This window comes from Macaca fascicularis, chromosome 16 (genome assembly GCF_037993035.2).
Source record: "Macaca fascicularis isolate 582-1 chromosome 16, T2T-MFA8v1.1".
Classification (NCBI taxonomy): Eukaryota; Metazoa; Chordata; class Mammalia; order Primates; family Cercopithecidae; genus Macaca; species Macaca fascicularis.
In genome coordinates, this window is record NC_088390.1 from 61,397,451 (window position 1) to 61,423,124 (window position 25,674).

Sequence of the window (25,674 nt, forward strand, 5' to 3'; positions counted from 1 at the left end):
CCCCACCCGTGTGTGTGTGTGTGTGTGTGTGTGTGTGTGTGTGTGTGTGTGTAGAGACAATGTGGTTGTAAGAGCTAGAAGCTTTGGATAGAGGTGGCTGCATGCATTGAAGGGGAGGGATACCAGAGTGTGGCCCAGGCCAGAACAGGCTCAGTCCAGATGGCTAGGGAAGGGAGTGTAGACCAGATTGAGGAGGTCACCCAGCCTTGCCAGCTTCCTGAGCTCCTTGGCTTTCAGAATCCCAGGCTCCTGGTGTTTCTCTAGAGCTACGAGGTCCCCAAGCTTCTGCCCCACTACAGGCTCTCTGGGAGAGGGCTAGATGGCACCTACTGTTTACAGTGGCTTATTTTTCTCTCCTGTGGTGGGCAGACAGGCCCTGCTCTCTGAAGATCTAGGGCATGTCATTCTGGTTTGGTGGGTTTACAGGAAGGGTGTACATCTTGTATGAGTTACCATGTGTGAGTGTGTATCTTGCTTCTGGGGGTAGTAGACTGGGGAGGGGGTGATAGAAGAGACTGGTCACACTGAGGGAACTCCTCTAGCTCTCAGTGTGTGGTAGGAGTGGGTGGCATGTCCCCATCTGGTAGCTCTGTCTAGGTGTGGGGTGTGCTCTGCATTCTTCCATGACTCCCTGGGTCCCCTAAAGGTTGGTTTTGGAGGACACGGTGGATAATGGAGTGGCTTCAGACTTCCCTCTGGTCTTGATCCAAGAAGGAAAGTAGAGATTCTGACTGCGAGCAGTGGACTGGGAATCAGAGGACTGAACTGGAGACTTAGCCTGGTTACTTAACTATGTGTGTTTATATATGTCTTCCCCTTTGCTAAGCCTCAGTTTCTTCATTTGTAAAAATGGCTATCAGTAGCAAGCAGGGACATTGCCACCAAGACCATACAGAGAATGTATCATAAAGCTCACTGCAAACGGTAGTAATGGCTGGGGGGATCTAGGATGGAATCCTCTTCCTAAATCTAGGTCAATCTCTCTGCCTTCAGTTTTCTTCCCCCATCCTTTGCCCATCTGGGGGATGGAGGAACCAGGCAGGGCTATTGCCCTGGGTACTGCAGAATTCCCCTAATGCAGGTTGTAGCTGTTGCCAGAGCACCTGTGGTCACAGAGTACAGATCTCTCCACCAGGCATTTCTTCCTCTGGGGCCCCATACTTGCTCCCCTGAGCCATGTCTCCACCTTCCTTCTGCCATCCCTGCTTGGCGTCCTTGTCTCTCTCTCCCCTGCCCAGTGGCCTCCTTGTCCGGCTCACTGGGCAGGAGCCCTAATCGGATTCGACAGCTGAGATATGTGTGGCGGCTAAGAGCAGGCGGGAGGGAAGCCAGTGGGAGGATGGTATGAGGACTGCCCCTGGCACTGCCCCGGCCTCCCGAGCACCACCTTGGGCCTGCTGATTTCTTACTTGGCTTGGCCCCAAGGAAGGGGTGCCAGAGGAAGCTCAGGAATGAACAGGCTGAGGTCTGGAGACTAGGAGAGGAGGAAACACACCAAGGTCCTGAGGACCTGGTTGATATTTGATGACCTTAATGTCAGTGTCTCTGACTCTGACAAGGAGGAAAGGACAGCGATGAGCCAGGCTGACCCCCGCCACCCCATTCCCATAGCCCCACTTTCTTCTCTCTTCTTGTTCAGAAATGTGTTCACTTTGCCTCCTCTAGACCCTTTGGCCAGTACCTCCTTGTGGGTCACATCTGGGAGCTTCTGGGGTGCCACATGTCTGCCTCAATCTGGGCTGTTTCCTCCCCTCCAAGGTATTTCACTCTCTCTGGGCTGGGCGCCAGGACTCCTGGGTTTCCCACCCGCCTGTGGTGCAGGGCTCCCCTGCAGGGCTCCAGAGAGTCGCTTAGCTGGTTTCCTTCCTTCTGTGTGGGGAGGGCCTTCCCCTAGGGCTGGGAGGTGTCAGAAATCCCAGGTGGGACAGGGGTGGGGGCACAGTAGCCTCTGGCACTGTAGCACCCCAGCTTCTCCCTCCTAGCCTCTGACTCAGCTTGAGGGCAGCACATGCCCAGCCTGGCAGGCATGGCCCATTCTTGCCTCCAGGCTTCTGTCTTTACAGAAGCCTACATCTCCTGCTCTCATTTTTTAGCTTGTGTTCCCCATGATATCTGGGGGTGGCTATCGAAATCCCTGGTTTTGGGGAGCAAGGGACTAACATAATTGAGGCTGGGGCACTATTTTGTCTTCCCTCCATTTGGGCCAGGATGAAGGAAACTGTCACAAACTTCCCCACGCCAATTCTTCCTGCCCTCAAAAGACCAGTCAGTGGAGCCAGGCCCTGCCCTCTGGGTGCCCACAATGTGGTTGGCACTGATTTGTCAGAAATTGGGAAGGTTTCCCTCTAGACCGCTTGCCTCCTTTCTCCTCCTCCCACAGGGTAGGGGCAGCTCTGTGATTGCAGGCACTTATGGGCAGGCCTCCCCCTAGGGAAGGGGTGTGGGATGCCCCCAGGATGGCCAAGTTGGCACTAGCCCCAGGCTGGAGTGCTGGACAAGATTCTGACCTGGGAGTTAGTTGGGGGAAGGCAGGGCATGGGCCTCCCTGCCCCCCTCGTTTCCTGCTCTTTGGGCAGCTGTGGGCGAGAAAGGCTGCAGGGACTATTTTTAGTTGGTCAGTCCCCTGGCAGGAGGGACGTGCAGAGCAGCACGGGGCAGGCAGAGGGGCTTGCCAAGGTGAGGGTAAGCAGGCAGGCAGAGGTGTGAGGAAGGGCCAGAGGGGCAGAAGACAGAACAAGGAGGCATGGGGAGCAGGGGCAAGACCTTACCCAGAGGGACCTGACCCAGGTAGATGGGCCGGGCTGGGCTGGAGTGGGTGGAAGAGTCCTGGCACCCTTCAGGGCTTTCTTTATCCAACTGGACTCAGAGCTGGAAGAGGTTTTAGGGGCTACCTAGGCAATCCCTTCCCCTTTCAGAGAAGGAAACTGAGGCCTAGAGAGGACACTCAATCAGTCACTGGCTGTGTTGAGACCTGAACCTAGGCCCTCCCTTTGCACCATTTTTCTGTTGTCATGGTTCCTCACTACACCTCAGTGTGCTTCCTTCCCCTACTGCAGCAAGGAGGACCATGAGCCAGGCACACCTGGTCCATTTTCCCCTCTGCTTGTTTGTGCAGGGTCTCTGTAAATCCCAGCTTGGTTTGTTTATAAGTCTCCATGTGGAGAGAGTCTGTGTCCAGGCTGGAAGGAGGTCAGAGTTGGGTTTGTTTGGGTGGCCTGTGGCCACTGGTGTGAATGGAGATACTGGACAGGCTCCAGCAGGCTCACAGGCTGGTGAGCTGTGGGGCTAGGAGACACCTTACAGAAGGGACGTCCAGACTTCCTAGAGCCCTTTGTGAGCCCTCTTCCTACCCTGCCCAGGACCTGTGGGTCATGGTGGCTGTTTGCCAATCTCCCCAGCAAAAAAAGGGAGCAGGGTTGAGGAGTGGGAAGATTACTACTGGCTTCTGATCACTAGTCAGAAGGGGGCCCCCTCTGAGGCCTGGAGGCAGGGAAAGTTGGGGCAAGTTGGGGTGTATATAGGGAGAAAACGTAGTGGAGAATTGTGGTCCCTCAGAATTCAGTCTGCTTTCTGTCTTCTGCCTTAGGCTCTCCCCAAGGGCCACCATGTTGCACAGCTGCAGGGGGAACCATTCCATAGATTATGATGCGAATGGCACCCCCTGGGGTTGTTCAAGGCCCTGCCTGTGTAGCCACACATGGTGCATCTGTCCCCCACGTTCTTCCTTCAAATTAGTTCAGACCCAGCTGGAAGGAGGTGTTCCAGACAGGCATTACACCCTCTCCCTCTCCCCTACCCTGCCTCATGCCACTCAACATCTCCTATTCCTCTGCTGCCCACCCCCAATGCACCAAGCAGGTCATGGTGCACCACCATTTGTATTGTAGGAGCCCCTCCCCTTCTCTCCACTCAGTTTCTGTGTCTCTGGGGGGCTGATTTATCATGCCCCCCATCAGGCCTACTGTGGTGTGTGAGAAATCAATAGTGCAAATGGATTGAGGCTGTTTAGCCTGTCAACTCCCCTTGGGCCCCACCAACTCTTCTGGGACTTGTGGAGTTGCTCAGCCCCCTTCTGGCTCAACATACACATATTTAGTGGTTGTAGCCAGAGCACTGAGCACAGGAATTACTCTTTCTGTTCGTCTCTGTCTCATTCTCTCTCTCTCATATACTGGGCTGGTCTTAGCATGACAAATACTCTTGAACATTTATTTTCTAGCTTAGGTGGAGGGGCTTAAAGGGCAGTAGGCTGCCAGCCAGAGGTGGGGAGGGAGGCAGGTGGGTGAGGGAGACTGTGGGTAGAGGGGTGGGGTGGGGGTGGAGACTAGCTGGGGAAGGGATTGGGTGACAGCCCACCCCATCAGCTCTGGTAACTCAATCCCTGCACCCCACCCTCCCAATTTCCCTCCTGCTCAACAACTTCAGCAGCTGCTGGCAGAAACAAGGCTGGCAGAAGTGTGTATGAGTGCATGTGTGTATGGGGGGAGAGGGTGAGAGGGGCTGTGGGGGCAGGGAGTTTTGCCAGGACATGTTAAAGGAGACTCACAGCCTGGGTACAACTTGGGTGGCAGGAGGAGGTGGGGCAGGTGGGAGAGTGGGTGGTGAGTGATGGGCAGGCTGCAGTGGGGGCAGGGCAGCCCAGGGGTCTCACAAAACTTGTTGGCACTGGAGCAGGGCCTGGTGTGGTGGGGGTGGGCAGTGGTGAGGGGGCAGGGGCTGGCACAGACATTGCTGGCCCCAAAATGCTGAGGCCCATTCTTCACCAGGGGGCGCATGTAACCACGGAGGGACAGTCTGCCCCTGTCTCCAATCCTTGGGCCGTGCCTGCTGGGCATCACAGTCTCGGTGGTGACTAAGTCACTTCTGTCCTGGGGCTGGCAAGGTGCCAGGCTCAGCTCTTCTCGGTAGGTGAGTCACTGCCCTGGCATCTCCCCCGGATGCAGCTGAGTCACCCAGCCATGCCTGCTAGGCAGGTGGGCACCACGTTTTGGTGGGGGTGGAGGGCTATGTGTGCTGCCCCCAGTGTCTTCTCCGATCTCCCTCTGGCATGTCCCGGCCCCACCCATAAACCTGCAGAGCCAGGCAAGGATGGCGCTTCTCCCTTGTGATCCACTGAGGGGTGAAGGAAGAGGTAGCAGGGCACAGAGTGGAGTGATAGATATTTGATTTAGAGTAAGTAGGGGAAGGGAGAGTTGAGGAGGGAACATTGATTGGGATATATATATATATTTTTTTTAACAAAAAAGAGACAGGGTCTTGCTATGTTGCCCAGACAGGTCTTGAACTCCTGGACTCAAGCAACTGTCCCATCTTGGCCTCCCAAAGTGCTAGGATTAAAGGTGTGAGCCACCATACCTGGCCTGGGTTTGAATCCCAGCCCTGCTATTGACAAGCTGTATGACCTTGAGGAAGGCAATTTTCTTTTTGAGCCTCAGTTTTCTCATCTGTACAATGGCAACAGGAGCCTGCCCCTTCAGGACTGTGAGAATCAAATGGAGTGGGACTATTAAGGTACTTGTGGGAGGAGCTGCTTTTGGGATGAGCTAGGAGGCTTGGGAGGGGAAGAGGAGTCAGCTGGAGCTGGTTCCAACAAACTCCCGCACCATCCTGGTGGTCTTGGAGGGCCAATTGCTTCTCATCCTCTCTTTGGACTATCACTTAATGCTGTTCTTCAGGAGTTTCCACAGGCTGTAAAGGACAGCCTTGTTGTACTAGAAGTGTGGGCCCTCCTAGGGTGTCTCAGAGCTATATTTTATCTTTTTTGACTACTGAGAACTGCCACTGGCCTTGGTACCTGTCCAGACTCTTCCTTCGCTTCCTCTAGTTTGAAGAGGGATCCTTTTCTTGGGAAACCAGTGGCTCAGGCTCCTCCCCCAGCCTATCTCCTGTGTGCAGGGAAATAGTAGGCCCCAAGGAGTGTCCTTCCTAAAGAGTGAGGCGCCCCTGAGCATGTGGCTTTTCTCTCTCTGCTAGTTTCCTGCTGCTCCCTGGGTACCCTTCTGCATCAGGGTCCCTGGTGGGAGGGGGTGGTGGAAGCCCTGTTATGAGCCCAGCACAGCTGGAGTTCAGCTGCTGCTGCAGATTGAAGACTCCTGATCCCCCACCTGGGGACCTCTCCTGCCTTCTGCAGTCAAGCTTGAGTAGGGCTGGGCCTTGGACAGGTGGTACTTGTTGCCCTGGGCAGGAAGGAAATGCCCCAAAGATGTGCATGCTGTGTGTTTGTACACATGGGTGCTGGTCTTGTTTGAGTGTCTGACCCCTGCGGGGGGTGGGTTTGTGTGTATGAATTTGTTCTCTCATCCACACATGGGGCTACTTCTGTGCCTGTGTAGAAGTGTGCCCCACCCTCTGCTTCATGCCCTTGTCTGTGCACAAATGTGTTTGAATGTACTTGTTCATGCGTGGATGTGCATACATGCGTCGGGGGTGTACACATCCCTGCCCTGAATGTGCACGTGGAAATGCATTTGTACCAGGATGCCTGACCCTATGATGGCAGGTGTACCTGAAGGTCGTCCCACTTGGGAGGCAGTGTAGCTATGTGCATGCATGTTTGCATTCTTGTGTCCATGAGCCTTCCCCTCTAGCCTCAAGGAAGGAAGACCGGTAGGATCTAGGTTGGGAGATGCCTGTGGGCACTGGGGGTGGGCTGGCGCTGACTCCAGTCCTGGGCTGGTTCTCACCTGGGCAGAGCTCCCTGCTGTTGTCGGGGCTCAGGCTGGAAGGCCCTTGGGGGAGCGCGGCTGGGGGGTAAGGGGTTAAGCGGTGGCGTCCACATCTGGGAGCCATTGGCGCATTCCTGCCGGCTGAGCGCATGTTTGCGGATGAATCTGGACAGGACAGGGCGGGAGGGGCTGGGCGGGAGGTTCGCACCGGCAGACGGAAATCCAGACGGGAGCGGGAGACAGCTCCGGCCCAGCGGGCGGGAAGGGGCCTGGGGAAGCGCGGCCCAGCACTGCTGGGGCAGTTTCCCGTGCGCCGGCCCTCAGGGCAGAGCGTCCCGCCATCCTGGCTTGTCCTACCTTACCACGGCTCTTGGGCTAAAGCCAGGGACAATCAGATACTTCAGTTCTAGACCCGGCTCTGCAACTGGTGCGACCGTAGACAAAACCCAGTGCCTGCTCTTGGCCTCTCTTTCCTCTGTAAAGCGGCGGCCGCCGTCGGACCAGTGGGTCTGAGAGCTCTGCCACCGAGTCAGGCTGAGAGTCTCCTCACTGGGCTGGAGGCCTGGGAGTGCAGCACTTCCGCTTCCAGTGGGAAGTTCTGTGGGGGCACTCGTGGCCACTTCTCTGCCTGGGAACAGGGCGAGAGGGGAGTATTCCCTAAGCGATTCTGCTTCCCCCTAAGCTCGCCAGTGGACTGCTAGCGATGGGGACAGGATCCTCCCAAACAGAGCAGCAGGCTGGGAGCGGGGTCATGACTGTGTTGGGGACTGGGGTCTCTCAGATGGAGGGTGATTCAGATCCTGTCCAGTTGGAATATGAACAAGAGCTTTCCTGGCTTCTCCAGACTTGTTCGGGAGAGAGAAGCTTGAGTCTGAGTCTTTGAGCACGGAGGGGTGCTCCTGGGCGCCCCTACTGGAAGATCCAAAAGTCTTGCCCTTTGAGAAGAGTACTTTAAGGGGGTTGGGGGGTTGGGGGGTTGGGTTGAGCCAGAGTTCCTAGGACCCACTGGAGCTGGAAAGGTGTTTGGGGAAAGAAGAGATGTACTTGCGGGAGATCTACTCCTGGACTCTTTTTTTTTTACTTCTTGCAGCTGAGATACTTAAGATCCAGGGAAGGGAAGTGACTTGGTCAAGGTCACACAGCTCTCAGTTCCAGCTGGTCCCTGGAAGAGGATTATAATTATAGGATTCAAGGGCTTGACAGCTAGGGCAGGAGTCACCGCACTCACTTCCATGTTACGCCGCCGCCTCACTTCTCGGGTTTAGGTGTGGGTGTGTGTGTGGTTGGGGGGAAAGGAGTGTAGGATACCACACGCTGCGGTCTTCTCCACCGAGCGCTATTTTCATTCTTTCCGCAGAACCTCACCCCCCCTGTCGCTCTGAATCTTCGGTTCTGGGTCTGAGGGAGGGATTCTCCCGGATTCCCACGGTCTAGTCTTCAGCTAGGAGCGGCTCCTTTAAGACTCGCCCTTCTCGGGGTCTATTAAGGAGAGGCGGGGGCGGGCGTGAGTCTGTAGATCCGCCCCTGACTGATGATTGGTCGGTGGGCGGGCAGGGGCGGGCCTGAGGGAGAGGGCCTCCCCCCACCTCTGCTCCGTACCCTCCGCCCCTTCAGTCTGGGGCTCCGGGTAAAGTTTCAGCCTCCGCACGTGACTCGCTATGGCCGCTGCCGTCGCCCCGCGCCCCTGAGCCGCGGCCCCCCGGACGGCTCCTCTCCCGGGACCCCGCACCCTGATGCCGAGCAGCACCAGGGCGCCGGGTTAGGGCAGACGCTGTGCTCGCGGGCACCCCGAACGGGTTGCGTCCCCGGCTGCGAGGTAACTCCTCCCCCGGGGATTTTGGGGAGCCCCTGGTTCCCACAGGCGTCGGGGCCCCATGTCCTGCCCCAGATTGGCGCTGCGGGAGGGGACTGGGTGCCGGGAGGCTTCCGACGGAACCCGGGGTTTCCTGGGCTTCCCAACTCGCTGCCGCCGTGTCCAGGGTGGGGGAGCCCCGTCTGTGCGTCTGCCTGCGCCGTGTCTTCGCGCGCAGCCTTGAGGTGTCTGTGGCCGTCTGCTGCGCGTGTCCCCCGCGCTCAAGCTGTTGCAGAACCACCGCTGGGAACTCCTGTTCTCTCTTTTTCTCTTTAAAAACAAGCAAAACAAAAAGGCTTTCAAACCTGTTTGGGGAGAGATCGGATGCTCAACGGACTAGCCCCCTCTCTTTTTCCCTCCTGTTATCTGAGCTGCCCTGTGGTTTGGGGAGAATCAGCCAGGGGGCCCACTCCCACCAGAGGGAGCCGGCCGGGGGCGGGGCCCGCTCAGCTGGTGTCCCCCGTGGAGTGAGGGGAACTCACTCAGAATTGGGTGCAGGAGCCAGTGCAGTATGTATGTAGGGGTGTTCCTGGGTCTTGTACCACCATGGGGTGTGGGAGCTTTTTGGGGTGAGGGAAAGACGGAATAGACTGGTGGACTTTGCTCTGCTGAGGGTGTCTGGGACCTGGTGCCACCCACGAGGCTTGGAAGCTGCTGGCCAGATGTGTGTGTGAGCCTGTTGTGGGGTTGGGGGGGCGGCTGGGATATGAGCTTGGCTATGTCCCCTCATCTTCTCTCTGGGCACTGCCCTATTGTCAGGCTGCTCCTTGCGAAGGACAGGCCTCCAATGTGTTAGGGTGGGGATGGGGACCAACTAATCCGGAAACCAGACAGAAGAGCTCCCCAGCCTTGGAGATGCTTCCGCACCCTCCATCCTGTCTTGGATCGGATGCCCAATGTGATGGCCTGGAAGGGTACCTCCTGCCCCCTCTGGCTCTGTCTTCTGTAACCAGGTTGCCTTCTGTCTGATGGCTGTGTGCACATATGTGTATGTATATATTCTTGGAAAGGATTGTTTCTGAGAACACCGCCCAACTCCCCACGCCCTGCTGCTTACCCCAAGGATCACTTCTGCCCTTGACACTCCCTCTCCTCACTTTCCTGGCCAGGACATTCTGGGATGTCTCTTATACCCTTCCCTGTCTGCAGTCTTCATAGGGCAAGATTGTTTTGGGGAAGTGGTTCTGTAAGGACCTTCCAGGTCTTGCTAGGAAATTGGACCTCAGGCCCCAAACTCTCCTACAGGGCTCGATGAGGAGGCTGTGCCGGGGAAGCCCCAGGTTGGAGTGGGGGTGGCTTGGAGCCTTGGGGCTTCCCCTGGAGTGGGCCGAGGGGGGGGGGGGGCGGGTGGAGATGAGGCTAGGGGGGAGGAACAAGAGAAAAAATATTTGGAGTTGGTTGTATGATGCTTCTTCCTGGAGGAAGAAGAGGGGGTGGTTGTGGAGTCTGGGAGTTTGTGGCTGTGAAAGATGGTATGCTAGGAGGAGCTGGGACATCAGTACTGCCTGGGAGTCTGGACCATGTGGTTTCCTGAAAGAGAGGTCAGGAGGGTCAGACTGGAGTAGCCTCTTGGGAGCTGAGGATCTTGGATTTGCAAGGATTTTGAGGGTATGAGTGAGTGTACATGAGGTGTCACTGCAGGGGTTTCACCATCAGACTGACAACGGTGGCACAGATGCAGTGGCAGTTCTGAGAAGATCCTGGGCTTGGAATGGCTTAATCCTGGCCACCTCCTCCTTCCTATAGCCCCTAAATCTCTAGCCCTTCAGTCTGACCCTAAATGCCCCAGCTGCCACCCTGGGACTCCTTTTTAGTCCCCTTCCTACTCCCAACCTTGAGGCAGCCTGGCAGGAAGCCAGCTGTGGGCAGCCCCATCCTGATCGCCCATGTGCCTCCCCCGCTGGGCATAGTCGCCCACATGTGCCATGACGTGGTTCCTGCCACCCCATCTAAGTATGGGGGAGAGGACATTGTCGGAGTGGCCCCTCAGTTCTGTTTTGGGGACATTCACCCAGACCCCAGCTAATGAGCACCCCTTCCCCTAAACCATTTAGTCTTGGAAGCTGACTCTTGCCCTCTGGGACCTTTCCTCCCAGGCCACTCCTTGCTCAGACTCCAGTCTCAGGTGGGATGGTCCTCAGAACTGTGTGATGTGAGGGTGGGGCCTGTCCCAAAATACAAACCCCAATGCCCAGTTTCCAGTCCTCTTGGAAGCATGAGCCGGATAGGACTTAGGCTGGGCTGGAGGGGTGGGTATGTTTTGGCCTCTGTGGGGTCTATTAATATTTGGGAGCACTGCCTGCGATCTGGGGTGATAGGCATCTGGGGATGGTAATCCTGTCCCTACGACAAATAAGCGGGGTAATCTCCGCTTGCTCAGTAGCCACCCCCATCTTGTGTTGGTAGTTTTGGGAGTGTGGGAAGCTGGCAGGGCCCCTGGCAAGATGACCATGGTTGTCTTGACTTACTGGGTTTTGGGAAAGGAGTATGGCAACTGATACCCCGGCTCCCAGGGCTGCACATTCTCCCTGACGCCTGCTGTCTTTCCTCCCTCTACTCCCCTCTCCACCCTCTGGCTGCTGTCTGGAGCCCACACGGTTTGTGGGGGGATGCGCGGTGAGGGGCAGGGCCTGGATCTCCGTGTGTGTCCATGGAGTATTCTGAGAATTGGCAGAATTGGCTAAGGGTGTCTGGGTGTCCCCACAGGGTGGGCAGCATGTGGGGACCTGGCCTAGTGTGAGAATGTGTCAGCGTTGGTGTGTCTGTCCCCAGTCTGGCTCGGGTGTGGGTGTCTCGGGTGTGGGTGTCTCTTGCTTCGTCTGGATCTTGCCTCCCGCTCCAGTCCCGCCCTCCCCTCGCTCCCCCCTAGCTGGGACCGCCTGCTTGCTCTCCCTCTCTCCCCACAACTGGAGCCTCCCTTGCCTGTTCCTGGAATTTGGAGAGGAGGAGGAGGAGGAAGAGGCAGGCAGACAGACCTCCCACACTCTAGCCCGCCCACCTGGCATCATGGGGAAATGAAATAGGTGCTATGGAACTACGTTTTCCCTGGCTTCCCTAGACCCTCCAGCACACATCATGAGGGCCAGCTCTTACGGAAGGGCCATGGGCTGCCCACCCCTCTGGCCAGTGACACCTCCTCCTACTTAACATCCTGCCCCAAAGGGCCACTGCTGGACCTCTAGGCACCACTGTCAGCCTGGGGAGCCAGTGGGGGGATTAGGCTGCTGCCAGGCTGGCCCGCACCTGTTGCCAACCCCAGCCCTATAACTGGAGCTTGCCTGGGAGGGGGCTGCAGAATGACAGGTGTAATTTCTGCAGCTAGGCAACTCCACCCCCCCAACTGGATATGCCTTTCCCTTCTGCCGGAACAAGGAAAGGCTTCCCCTTCGCCACGCCAAGTGTCAACCTGGTCTTATGGATGATGCCCCTGTCCTGCCCGATGACCCCCACCCCCATCTGTGGCTGCAGAGCTGGGCTGCCTTCCTTCAAGTTTTCAGAGCTGTGCTGCCCTGGCAGGACTGGGGGTGTGGGGGTGTGTAGATGGGGGTGGTTCTCTGTTAATGTTTTAATTGCCTAAAAACTGGGAGCTCAGCTCTGGGCCAGTGGGGAGTCTGGGTCTGGCTGGCCGCCCGGTTTGGGCTAAATATAGTCTGGGACATCTGCAGAGAAGGGGAGGGGGGTGGAGGGAGGTTCCATTCCCCCACCTTCAGCCAAGGTGCCCTCGTCTGGGCAGGCACCTTGGAGCAGTGAGGGGGATTCCTCAGCACAAAAGGCAGGGGAGAGGTGGCAGGGAAGAGGCGGCAGGGGAGAGGTGGCAGGGGCTGGGCACAGTGGGACCTTGCTTGCCTGGAGGCCAGTAGATGCCGGAGATGAACGTGGAGGCTCAGGACAGGGCAAGAATGGGGCACGCCGGGGCTGGGTCCTCTGGCTGTTCCCTCTCCCCCCAGAGTTACTTGAGGTCAGGCAGTCTCCATGTGTCATTGTACCCTGCAGGCGGTGTCACTGTGACCCACTCGCTGTGTGTCTGTGTGTACACACCTACCTTGGAGTGGCTTTATCCTGGCCCTTTCCCCGGAGCCTCTGTCCCCTGGGTCCTACTGCAGGTCCTCAGCCCTCCTTCCCTCTGTCCCTCACCCCACAGTGAAACCTTCAGCCCAGGAATCGAGACTTGAGAAGGGGAAGCTGCGGTGGGGAGTTCTCTGATCTCCAGTCACGGCAGGAAGTGGAAAAGAGGGGGGTTAAGGGGGGAACCCATGAGTGGCAGGCAGGAGGGAGAGCCCTGTCAGTCCTGTGATCCACTGTGCAGAGCAAGGGGGGGTTGGCCTCCTTCCTAGTGGTCCCCCTTCCCTCCAGCTCCAGGTAGGAGAAACCTGGGGACAGCTGATTCCCCAGGGGCTGCAAACAATCTTCATCACCCCCCAACACTGAGAAAAAAAATGTCTTCCTGTCACGTGGCTGTCACTTCCTGTCCCACTGTGGTTCCTGGGATGTTTGTTGTTGGTTGCCATGGTGATGTCTGCCATGGGCACTAGCCCTGGTTCTTGTGGGGAAGGAGCTACCCTTCCCTGCTAGGCTAGGGGGGTACTTGGGGGACTTGACTGGGGGGTCCTTTCAGGCTGAGTGTGTGTGGTCTCTGATGCTCCAGATTCCCCAGGACCCCCCAGACTTCTGTCTGTGGGGAGGAGTCACTGCCACCTACTCAGACTGAGTGCTGGGGAGACTGTGACCGCATCTGGCTGTGACTTTGTGAGTCTGACTGATTTTGCAGCCCTTGTCCACTCTGGCCAGGGTTCCTCTCGCTCATAGAGATGCCCATTCAGGAAACCTCTGTGCTCCCTATCTGTCCTCATACACAGTTATGGAGCCTGCTCCCATCCTGTGTTCCGATGGAAACCACCTTCCCCAGGGCGTTTCTGTGGCTTCCTGGACTCCAGGCTGGAGAGTCAAGGGGCTCTGGGGCAGGGTCCCAGGTTGCGTGTGTTTGGGGCTGGGGAGGTGGGGGCTCTGCAGACTATGCCTTCCCCTACACACACAGCCTGCACCCGCTTCTCCCTTGTCCGGCAGGCCCTCTTCTCTAAGGGAAGGCCATGGGGCTCTGTGACCTATTATCCCTACCCCACTGGGGGCTTCCCTGTTCAGCTGGGGATGGAGAGGGGAAGAGATTCCCCCTAGTTCTAGCCCCAACTTGAGTAGGCGGGTGTGGAGTAGGAAGTTGCTGGGGGGGGGTGGTCAATGGGTCGGAGGGGGGCTATGGGGCAGGGCACAGTCTGACTCAGGCCTGGTCTGGGGTCAGAGCCAAAAGGATATCCTGAGGCAGGACTGGGGGGGTGTATTCCTGGATTCCCTGCAGCGTGGGTCCCCAGGGTGGGATGCTGAGAGGGGGCTGGTACCATCTAGTCCAGCTGGCAGTTTGCCCTGGGACTCAGAATATGGCAGTTTCAGGGTTGGGCTGAGCTGAGGGGAGGGGCGGGGGCTGCTGCAGGCGATCTGCCCACCCTGGCCCTGCCTGTTTCTCTGTAAACTGTCCCCCCATTGTGAGAGTACTGTGTTTCCTGCTTGGTACCGTGGAGAGGAGGTAGTGGTGAGGGGGACAGCTGCCAAGGTGAGGGTGGGGAAAGCCCCGTGCCAGGCTGGATGTGAGGTCGGTGGTTTCCAAGCTAGGGGGTCCCCTTTTGTCTGTGCCCCTTTGGTCCCTCACCCGACAGAGCTGCCTGTGTATGGTCCACACATTTCTGTGGTCTGGCTGTGGCCTCGGTAGGCTCATCTCTTCCTCTTCCCATTTTTTTTCCTTCCCTGTGGGTGGGTCCCTCTTCTTGAGGCCTGAATTACCCCCTGCCCTTTCACCTACTCGCTGCTTGGAGTAGGGAGGCTTCAGTTCTGGTTCTAGGTGGACGTCTCAGACACCCTGGGCTTCAGAGGTCCTGAGCATGTCCCCCGGGGGATCTGGGGTATAGCCCCTGGGGATGGAGGAGTTGGGAGCACTACCCTGACCAGCAGAGACCCCCACTTCCTCCTCCTAAAACCTGGACTGCCCTGAGCTTGGATTGTCCAGTCGCCCTTCCTGCCTGGTATCCAGTCACTAGTGAGATTATGGCCTGTGGGGTCCTGCAGCTCTCTGTAGCTGGGGAATAACCCTGGGCTGAGTTATACAAGCTCTGGAGACACTGGACCTATTCTTTTGGGACAAGGCACTGTGTCTTGAGGCAGTGGGCAGTGGTAGCACCCGGAAGTGAGATACTGGGCTTCTTCCTTCCCCTGACTCCCAGGAGGACATGCTTATGGCCTGCACCGACTAGGGCAGATTTTCAAACCAGTCCTAGCTCTAGCAAGGCTGGCCTGGGGTTCTGTGGGGTTGGTGGGGAAGAGGCACCCTCCAGCTATCCCAGCCACCCCCAGGTGATCCTTCTCCAGCCCTCCTAGGGTAGCCTCTTTTAAAATGAGGCTGGGCTGGCTGGGCACGGTGGCTCACGCCTATAATCCCAGCACTTTGGGAGGCCAAGGTGGGCGGATCACAAGGTCAAGAGTTTGAGACCAGCCTGGCGAACATGGTGAAACCCCGTCTCTACTAAACATACAAAAATTAGCTGGGCATGGTGGCGGGTGCCTGTAATCCCAGCTACTTGGAAGGCTGAGGCAGGAGAATCCCTTGAACCAGGGAGACAGAGGTTGCAGTGAGCCGAGATTGTGCCATTGCACTCCAGCCTGGGTGACAGGGTGAGACTCCATCTCAAAATAAATACATAAATAAATAAAATATAAAAAATAAAAAATATAATGAGGCTTGGCTAACCGGGCTTCCTGCAGCCCAGACCCTGGTGAACAGACAGGAAACAGAGGACCCGAATGGCTGGATTGTAGGCTTGCCAGGGAGGAGAGGGGTGAGAGCCTTGGCCAGAGGAGACCCTTGAAAAAGCGGCGAGTAGTCATTGCTGCTCCCCAACCCCTGTCTGCAGATATGAGAAGCGCTGGGGAGGGGAGAGGTTGTGGCTTTGTATGTATGGGAGTGTGTTTTCCTGGAAAGTTTGTAAATGGTTCTAGTTTAGAATCTACCCTGTTCTGCCTGCTTGGCCAGCTCCTGGCGGGATAGGGGTCCAAAGGCGGCAGGGCTTTGTTTCTGCCAGGGCTGGAGTCCCTCCTGCCCGAGTTGAGCTTGAGCTCTGGGTGTCATTTGCATATGATTCACTAACTGTCTAGAATGCTTAGGAAACCCCCAGTCTCCCCTTCTTTTAAGCTCCCCAATCCTTTTCCCCTTCTCTCAGCCCCTCTGAGACTGCCTGACCTCTATTTCTTGGGAACCATTGTTTCGGGGGAGCCTGGAGAACAGAGAGAATGAATGAGGAAGGGAGGCTGGGGCCAGGCCCAGCTGGGTTTGGGGTCCCCTGCTTCTCTGTCCTGAGTATAGGGGAGGAAATGGTATATTTCTCTTCCCCTTCTCCCCTCCTCAAATCCAAAGGTTTCCCTTTTTTGGTTTGTGAAATGAAAGAAGGGAATTTGGAAAGGGTTGTGGTCAGGCCTCCACCCATACCCCGAATATCCCTTTCTCCACATCCCTCTGGTCCGTCTGAGGGAAGCAGGCCCTGGGAAATGGGTAACTCTCCCTCCTGGCCCTGTCAACAGATGTTGCCCTGGGTGGGGTGAGGCAAGGGACAGCAGGCCAAGTGCTGAGGGGCACCAAGGTGGTGGCAAGAGGTGTGGGGATGGAGGGCTCCAGTTGCCCGGGCCTCCCCTGTGCCAAGCTCTCGGCTGGGTGCTTTCCAGGACTTCCTGTCTGAAATCGCACAGCTTGTTGTTGAGGTAGACAGTTCACAGGCGAGTAAACAGTTGCTTAGAGAGGTTAAGAGACTTGCGTAAGGTCACCCAGAGTGGCAGAGCTGAGATTTGACCCTTCCGACTTCTGGTTCTTTCTCCCATCTTCGTGGCTCAGAAAGCTCTCACCTTTTTCTCTAGGTGTGTGACTCTGGGGTGTAACGTGTGGGCAGCTAGGCACGCTGATGCTGGGGAAGGGATCCTGGCACCTTCTGAGGGTGAGAGCGGCCCCAGTGGGCAGGGGTGTGGGGCTGGTTGCAGGTGCTCCAGCCCCCTACTCCTTTTTCTGCTGTGCTTAGGCTAGGCTCGGTATATTGGAGGTGTGGGCCTGTGGTTTTCTCTCTTTCAGGGGAGGGTGCCCGTGGGCAGTGGAGGTGGCTGGCATAGGGTGGAGGTTGGATGTGGGTAGTTTGTTTTCCCTCTCTTTGGTACTGGTTTCGATTCTCTGCCGAGGCCTTCTCCCCTGCTGGGGTGTCAGGGGCTGGGGCCCAGGTGTCTCTCTGAGGGTCATAGCTCCTGAAGGACCTTCTGAGGCAGAGCCTGTGCCCTTTCAGGCCCACCCTGGTCATCCCTGCCCTTGCCCATCCCTGTTCTCTGGTCTGTCTGGCCCTTGGCCCATTTCTGTGACCTTCAGTCTGTCCTGCAGCTCAAGGACCTCCCCAGGGAGCTGAGTAAATTTGCACTGAAGTTTGCAGGCAGAGCTGGGTTAGGCTTTTTAGAGGCTCTGATGGGGTCTGGGGAGGCCTTCCAGCCTTGCCCTGTAGTGTGTGTGGGTGGTGGGCTGAGGGGTGAGGTGGGGGTAGTGGGGATTGAAGTTTGGTTCAATTTCAAACTCCTCAGGGGCAGAGTTAATGTGGCTGTGGTTTTCTCTTCTCTGGGAGCAAGAGTGGGTTCCAGAGGGTCCAGGCTGGACTGACTGAACTGACCTCCCAATCCCCAAAGGCTGGGTCCGGATGCCTGGGATCTGGATGGCATTCTGGGCCTCAGCCTGGCTTATGGAGGCCTCACTTTGGGTTAGCTGCCCCTTGGGCCTCACCTTGAGAGAGGCAGGCCTCTGTGTGGCTGTGAATTCACCTGAGTGTTTGTGGACCTGGTGCATGGGCTGGGCCCACAGGGAGGACCTCAGAGCATCTTTTGGCAGAAGCAGCAGGTACAAGGGCCACCCTGGCTGTATGAGGTCCGAAGAATATACAGTCTGGGAGACTGTGGGGCTGTGGTTGTGTCTTTGGGGAGCTGTGTGCTGGGGCCCATGCATGCAGTTTCTGAGCTGTGTTCACTGTGTGGTAGAGCCCAGGTGTGGAGAGATGGTATCTCCAGGTTCCCTCTCCTCACATGCATGCCTGCACACACACAGGCTGGGGCTGCAGGCATGTTCTTGCCACCCAGATGTTTTCTGTAGACCTGCATGCATGAGTTTGTATGTGTATTTGTGTGTGAGGGTCCAACTATAGGAACTGATGAGGTTCCGCCAGCCTCTTCTTCCCTTGCATAGCTCCCCCAGCTCCAGTTCCCGTTGTGTGGGGCCCCACAGGAGTTGGGAGGGGGCCAGGGCGGCAGCTGGTCCAGTGGGTGGGGCCCCTGTTCCTCTGACATCAGCTCTGTCAGCCTCAGCCTAGGAGGGAATTGGCAGGGGCCTGGGGTAGGAAGGGGGTCTTTATTCAGGAGTGAGGAGAGAGGCCCTATGGTTGTCATAATGAGTAACAGTAAAACTCGTGGTCATTAGCAAGGTCCAGATTTTACTCCTGGGGCAGCCTCCCCTCCCTAGCCCGGTACCTGTCTCCTCCTGCCCTCTCTCCCTCAGGTCCACACAGGCTGGCTGGCTCAGCTGGGCCAGAAGTCCTGGCCTCTTCCACAGTGGCCTTGGCAGGAACTCCCCCTTCCCAGGCCTGGTCTTCAACCAAATGCTGGCCATGTCCTTGTCCCCTGGACTCCAGGTTTGAGGCTGGAGTCTGGAGCTCAGAGCCTGGAACCTACTGTAGCCTGAGCTTGGGGTGGAGTGGCAAGGGGTGTTGGAAAGGGACAGTCCTTATTTTGAGTCTCCGTGGCCCTGTTTCTTTCCTTTCTTCCCTCTTCTTTTTAAAACAGCTTTATTGAGATATAATTCACATACCATAAAATTTACCCATTCAGTGGTTTTAGTATATTCAGAATTGTGAAACTACCACCACAATCAATTTTAGAACATTTTCATTACCCCAAAAAGAGCCCCCATACCAGCAAGTCACTTCCCATCTTCCTCAAATCCACGCCCCAGCCCCTGGTAACCACAAGTCTGCTTTCTGTCTCTATGAATGTGCCTATCCTGGACATTTCATATAAATGGAATCCTACAATATATGGTCTTTGTAACTGGCATAATGTTTTCAAGGAATATCCACATCATAGTATCAGTACTTCATTCTTTTTTTTGGCAGAATAATATTCCGTTGTAGGGACATACAACATTTTATTTATTCATCAGTTGATGGACTTTTGGGTTGGTTCCACTTTTTGACTATTAGGAATAACGCTGCTGTGAATGTTCATGTGTAAGTCTTTTTGTGGACTTACGTTGTCATATCTCTTGGGTAGATACCTAGGAGTAGAATTGCTGGGTCATACGCTACCGCTGTGTTTAACCTTTTGAGGAACTGCCAAACTGTTTTCCAAAACAGCTATTCTATTTTACATTCCTACCAGCAATATATGAGGATTCAAATTTCTCCACATCCTCGCCAGTACTTGTTATTATCTGTCTTTCTTATTAGAGCTAGCCTAGTGGGTATGAAGTGGTATCTCATTGTGCTTTTTTTTTTTTTTTTTTTTTTTTGAGATGGAGTCTTACGCTGTTGCCCAGGCTGAAGTTCAGTGGTGCAGTCTCGGCTCATTGCCTCCTGGGTTCAAGCAATTCTCGTGCCTCAGCCTCCTGAGTAGCTGGGATTATAGGCATGTGCCACCACGCCTGGATAACTTTTGTATTTGTATTTTTTTTTTTTTTTTTTGAGACAGAGTCTTGCTCTGTTACCCATGCTGGAATGCAGTGGTGTGATCTCGGCTCACTGCAACCTCCGCCTCCCTGGTTCAAGCGATTCTCCTGCTTCACCCTCCCAATTAGCTGGAATTACAGGCGCCCGCCACCATGCCTGGATAATTTTTTAGTAGATTTTTGTATTTTTTAGTAGAGATGGGGTTTTACCATGTTGGCCAGACTGGTCTCAAACTCCTGACCTCAGGTGATCCCCCTGCCTCAGCCTCCCAAAGTGCTGGGATTATAGGTGTGAGCCACTGCACCCGGCTAACTTTTGTATTTTTAGTAGAGACAGGGTTTTGTTATGTTGGCCAGGCTGGTCTTGAACTCCTGACTCAGGTGATCTACCTGCCCCAGCCTCCCAAAGTGGTGGGATTACAGGCGTGAGCCACCACCCCCAGCTTCAATGTGCTTTTGATTGGCCATGTTTCTTTTTGTCTGTCTCTTTTCTTTTGTCTTTCATATATGTATTTTTCATATATAAATACATGCATATGTATTTATGTATAACCTATACCCAAAATGGATTTGAAACATCCTCTTGTCCTCTTGCGGATATGTTATTTGTGTTCTCTCTCTTTGCTCTTGTTGCTGCCTGTCTGTCTCACTGTGTTGTGGAATCTCTGGGTTCATCTCCGTCTCTCTGTCTACCCCATGGTATTATCTGTGTATATCCTCTGGTGCTAGCTGTTCAAACAGGGTGTGGATGTCTATTCACACTGGTGAAGGGGGCATCTGCCCTTTCATCTTCTGCCCACCTGCCATCCCACTTTATGTGTTTTGCTTCTGCAGTCAGAAGTATGTGGGTGAACCCTGAGATCAATCTCTGCTTCATTGCCTGGGGGTAGGAGGCTTCCTGGGCAGTCCTTGCCCTCCTACACATTGCCTACCCCTGGGCCATCCATGCTGTTAAGTGCTGGAGGTGATACCTAGGAGTCCTCAATTCCCATTTTCCTAGTAGTATGTATGTAAATGGGCCTCCTCCCAGGGCCTGTGGGACAAACCCGTCTGGGGTGCTGGGGCTTGGATCTAGGGGGGGAAGTGGTGTAAGAGGGGCCCCCTGGCTTAGGAGTCATTTTTCTGAGAAGTGCCAGTGCTTTAGGGAAGCGGCTTTTCCTCCCCCTCCTTCTTCCCCCACCCCCCCAGCACACGTTCTCTGCATCTTGACCTCAGGTAACCCTCACTAGGGGAAGGAGGGCCAGCTGCCCGCTTCTACTGCAGTGATCCCTTGAGGTGGCACTGTGGACCCTTTCCCCTCAGGACTGTGGGTGAGAGGCCCTCCAAGGCTCTGGGCTCTGTTCCTGTCTCCCCAGCCTGGCTGTGCTATCCTGCCACCCCCAGCAGTGTCTGGGCCCTGCTTCCAGGTCGTCTCTGCCAGCCAGGCATGGTGCCAGCTGTCTGCTCAGCTGGGTGCCACGGGAAAATCTCCGGCAGCCCAGGTTGGGGAGCTCCACGGGGAATGCCCGTGTGCCTGTTCTTCAGTGCCCACTCACCTATCTTTCTTCTTTCTGCAGCATCACAGGACATGGCCCCCTCAGCCACCTAGCTGGGGCCCATCTAGAAGTGGCATCCTTTTTGGTGCCCTGAAGGCCAGCTCTGGACCTTCCCAGGAAAAGTGCCAGCCCACAGAACTACTTGACCAAAGGACCGGCTCTTGAGACATCCCCCAACCCACCTGGCCCCCAGCTAGGGTGGGGGCTCCAGGAGACTGAGATTAGCCCGCCCTCTTTGGACAGCAGCTCCAGGACAGGGCGGGTGGGCTGACCACCCAAACCCCGTCTGGGCCCAGGCCCCATGCCCCGAGGAGGGGTGGTCTGAAGCCCACCAGAGACCCCTGCCAGACTGTCTGCCTCCCTTCTGACTGTGGCCGGTTGGCATGGCCAGCAACAGCAGCTCCTGCCCGACACCTGGGGGCGGGCACCTCAATGGGTACCCGGTGCCTCCCTACGCCTTCTTCTTCCCCCCTATGCTGGGTGGACTCTCTCCGCCAGGCGCTCTGACCACTCTCCAGCACCAGCTTCCAGTTAGTGGATATAGCACACCATCCCCAGCCAGTAAGTCTGGGTGTTGTGGGGTGGGGTGGGAGGGGACTGTGGAGGGCGGCAGGCCTCAGAGCTTGGGCTCTGGGCACATCTGTTCTGCCGTGAGCTGAAGGCACGGTGAGCGGCAAGGTCTTCTCCAGTTGGGGTGACCATCCTTTGAGGTCTTGAAAATGAAAGCCCTATGGCCTGTAGGCCAATCATGGTGGCTGTGTTTGAAGTTGGGGGTGGCAGAGGGGGAGATGAAACCATGCTGTTCTGGCCTGCAGTGGCCCTCGCACCCCTCTTCTGTGCTCTGCTGTTGGGGCCTTATAAATAGCTCCAAGGACTGGACACACAGGCTGGAGGTGGGTAAACAAACCTCTTGACATTTGATGGAAATGGCAGCTCTACCTAGAGTGAGAGCGGCACACCACCTACGCCCCACCCCCACTCAGTACCTCTGAGGGAACGGGCTTGAAGGAGCAGACCGAGGAAGGCTGGCTGGAACCCCACCTCTCCCCCTGCCAGCTCCACCCCCGGCCATGCTAGGATGTGCTTCCCTTTGTGGGGAGGATGAAAGGGAGGGGCCCGCAGTCTAGCTGGGTGGATAGGGTGAGTGTCCCAGGAGGGGACACTTGGCCTGGACTTTGGCCTCGGACGCATGCATGGTCTTGGCAGGGCCTGTGTTTTCTCTGCCTCCACCCTCTGCCATGGGGGTCACTCGTTAGCTGGGCAGGGGTCTCAGTACCCTTCGCCGCTGGCCGAGCCAGGTAGTGGGAGGTGGCGGCAGCTATGGCCAGCTGGCAGAGTCCAGGGCTGGGGCCTGCCAGGCCGCTTACAGTAACTCTGGCCCCCAGGGCCCAGCTGGGCGCCAGGCCAGGGCTGGGGGGAGGAGGGAGCTGGGGCCTGGCCTGGGACGGGAGGGGGTGGAAGCAGCAGAATGGGCCGTGGGCTGCTGGCTGGCTGGCCGGTCAGCTGCTGACCTGGGAAATGTGTCCCCACCTCTCCTGGCCAGCAGGGACTGCACACCCTGCCCTGGGCACCTACCACCCCTCTCATGGCTGCTGGCAAGCTGCCTGGCACCACTGCCCTATGTGCCTGACTGGGCTGGGTCAGTGCCCCCTTCTCAGTGTGGGGGCAGCACTCTGTCCCCGGAGCCAGGGAGTCTCTTTGTCCCTGGGGCAGGCCCTGGCTGGGCGCCTCACTGCCCGCACTGGCTGGCTGCCCACTGCCACCACTGCTTCCTGGATCGCCTCCTCTGGCTTAGCTGTGGCCCCCTCCCTCCCAGGCTCCAGCAGCCACCAGGAGCAGGGACTTTATGTCTGTACTTCTTTTTTTTTTTTTTTTTTTGTTTTTTTTTTTTTTTGAGACGGAGGCTCGCTCTATCGCCCAGGCTGGAGTGCAGTGGTGCGATCTCCACTCACTGCAAGCTCCGCCTCCCAGGTTCATGCCATTCTCCTGCCTCAGCCTCCCATGTAGCTGGGACTACAGGCGCCCGCCACTGTGACCGGCTAATTTTTGTATTTTTAGTAGAGACGGGGTTTCACCATGTTAGCCAGGGTGGTCTCGATCTCCTGACCTCGTGATCCGCCCGTCTCAGCCTCCCAAAGTGCTGGGATTACAGGCGTGAGCCACCGCGCCCGGCCATGTCTGTACTTCTTTATGTTCCCCACCCCTTATGCCCTGGGGCCAGGGGGCAGACAGGTGCGGCCTCAGTTTCTCCTGCCACCCCTTATCAAACCTTCGTCTTCTGGTTCTGCTGTCTCTTCTTTGCACCTCATATGGGAGTATGGGATGGGTGGAGTCTGGGGAGTCTGATTCTGGTCTGGTCCTGTAGTCTGTGTTAGTGATGGGGAGAGGCCAGCCTCTGGGCTTTGGGGCTGCTGGGGAATGTGTCGTTGTATCTTTGTAGACTATTCACTGCATTTAAAGGGACTGTGATTTATATTCTGGACTTGGATCACTGGAACTAGAAGAGTGTCTGCTTCCTGACAGGGTAGGGTTTTATTTTTATTTATTTATTTATTTTTTTGAGACAGAGTCTTGCTCTGTCGCCGAGGCTGGAGTGCAGTGGTGCGATCTTGGCTCTCTGCAACTTCCGCCTTCTAGGATCAAGCCACTCTCCCGCTTCAGCCTCCCGAGAAGCTGGGACTCCAGGCATACGCCATCATGCGTGGCTACTTTTGGTATTTTTAGCAGAGATGGGGGTTTCACCATATTGGTCAGGGTGGTCTTGAACTCCTGGCCTCATGATCCGCACGCCTCGGCCTCCCAAAGTGCTGGGATTATAGGCATGAGCCAACGTGCCTGGCCATTTTAATTTTTTTAAGATGAATTCTTGCTCTGTCGCCCAGGCTGGAGTGCAGTGGCACCATCTTGGCTTAATGCAATCTCCGCCTCCCAGCGATTCTCGTGCCTCAGCGTCCCAAGTAGCTGTGATTACAGGTGCATGTCACCACACCCAGCTAATTTTTTTTTTTGTATTTTTAGTAGAGATAGGGTTTTGCCATGTTGGCCAGGCCAGTCTTGAACTCCTGGCCTCAAGTCATCTGCCTGCCTCAGCTTCCCAAAGTGTTGGGATTACAGGCGTGAACCACCTAGCCCTGCTTTCTTTTTTTTTTTTTTTTTTTTTTTTTATCATAGGGTCTCACTCTGTCTCCCAGGCTGGAGTGCAGTGGCATGATCATAGCTCACTGCAGGCTTGAACTCTTGGGCTCAAGGCATCCTCCTGCCTCAGCCTCTTGAGTAGCTGGGACTACAGGTGCATGCCACCACACCAGACACCAGACTGATTTTTTGATTTTTCGTAGAGACAAGGTCTCACCATGTTGCCCAGGCTGGTCTCAAACTCCTGAGCTGAAGCAGTCCTCCTGTCTTGGCCTCCCAAAGTGCTGGAGATATGGGCATGTACCACCGCATCCAGCTCAGGGTAGGATTTTTGAAGGGGGAGGAGTTGGGAACCTGCGATCTGGTGCCTGTGAACAACTTGTCCTAACCCAGGTGATGGCAACAGAGTTCCCAGACACTCTGTCCATCTGGAGCCTGGTCTCATTGGAGGGTTGGAGGTGGGGGCTGGGGCATGGCCCCATCCTTGCCCATCCTGGCCAGAGGGAGCAAATGCTTTGCCCTCCCCTCCCCTCAATGTTGCAAGCCTCTTCCTCTTTCTCAGAGGTGGGTGGGGAAGGCTTCCCATCCTGGTAACCTTCTCCCCAAATGTGGGTGGGGTGCCCACATTTCGGGCAAGTGTAGCCTTCTTTGACTTTCTCCACCCAGGTTAGGCAATGCCCCCTTCCTGCCCCCTCCCTCTGGGAGCCTTTTGGTTTCCCTGCCCCTCCCCTCTCCCTGGTAAACAACAACAGCTTCTCTCCCTGCCCAGACCCTTAGCTTCTGGGCTTCTCGCTGACCTTCCTCATCTCTGGGACAAGGTGTGGCCATGGGTCTGAGGGAGCCTGGTATCTCCCTCCTGCAGAGCCGGGGCTGCCTGGTGGACAGAGCTTCTGAGCTTTGGGTAGAAAAGCATGGCAGATAAAAGTATCACATGCCTGGCCTCAGAGATGGAGGCAGTTTAGCCTTTCCTGCTCGCCTGGCCTTAGGGCTGGTGCTGAGGGTGAGGCAGTTTGCAGGAGAGGTGGCAATCCAGGGTCCTCCATTCCTGCAGGAGCAGTGGTACAGCCTGGTCCGCTCACACCCTTTTGGTAGGAATCCTTGCTGATGAGGCTTCCTCCTCCCATTCTCCACCAAACAAAGGTGTGGGGTCTCTCTTTCCCCTTCATCCCTTTCCCCAGGTGGGGAGGAGGCAGCACATTAGGTGGCCTGGGTGTGCCCTTTAGAGACCTAGTAGCCTATGGGACCAAAAGAAATCCTTTCCAGGTCACTGTGGGGAGGGCATTTGTCATGCTACAGCCAGGGTGGGAGCCCTAGAGATGGTCCAGCGATTCTCCCCACCCCCTAAACCGGCGCCTGGGGCTTGGTCTCTGAAGACTAGTGTTTACTGTGGAGGTTTGAGATTCTGTGTGCACTACGGGTCAGGGCTATGTGTGTTTTGGGGGTGGGGTCACGGTTGGGCGTGTGTTGGGAAGGGGATTAATGACTTGTGTGTATCGGGTGAGACGGTTAGAGAGCTGAGTGTGTTTTGGGGGAATTAAATCCAGAGCTGAGGAGGGAGAGTCAGCTTGTCTGTGTGTTGGGGCTGGGAGGGGGTGTGACTTAGGGCATAGAGTGTTTAAAGAGTAGTGGTCTTTGGTTTGGGTTCTTACCTTTCTTCTGGTTTGGAAGGGAGAACTGATCTGCCTTTTTTGTTCACTCTGGGAATTCCATGGGCAA

At 56.2% G+C, this 25,674-nt stretch overlaps 1 protein-coding gene across 4 annotated transcripts in view; it reads left to right on the forward strand.

Annotated features, from left to right (window-relative positions):
- The window catches only part of RARA (retinoic acid receptor alpha), a 48,979-nt gene that overhangs the window by 729 nt on the left and 22,576 nt on the right, over window positions 1-25,674 (forward strand). The window contains exons 1-2 of one of the 4 annotated variants that reach the window (XM_005584092.4): window positions 8,278-8,481; window positions 20,845-21,384. In XM_005584092.4, coding sequence (XP_005584149.1) covers window positions 21,207-21,384 — 178 coding nt within the window. In that variant the 5' untranslated portion in view covers window positions 8,278-8,481; window positions 20,845-21,206. Of the gene's footprint in view, window positions 1-8,277; window positions 8,482-16,381; window positions 16,465-20,549; window positions 20,599-20,844; window positions 21,385-25,674 lie in introns of those variants that run through there. The other 3 variants (XM_065531537.1, XM_065531536.1, XM_005584091.4) reach the window with 3 other exon arrangements.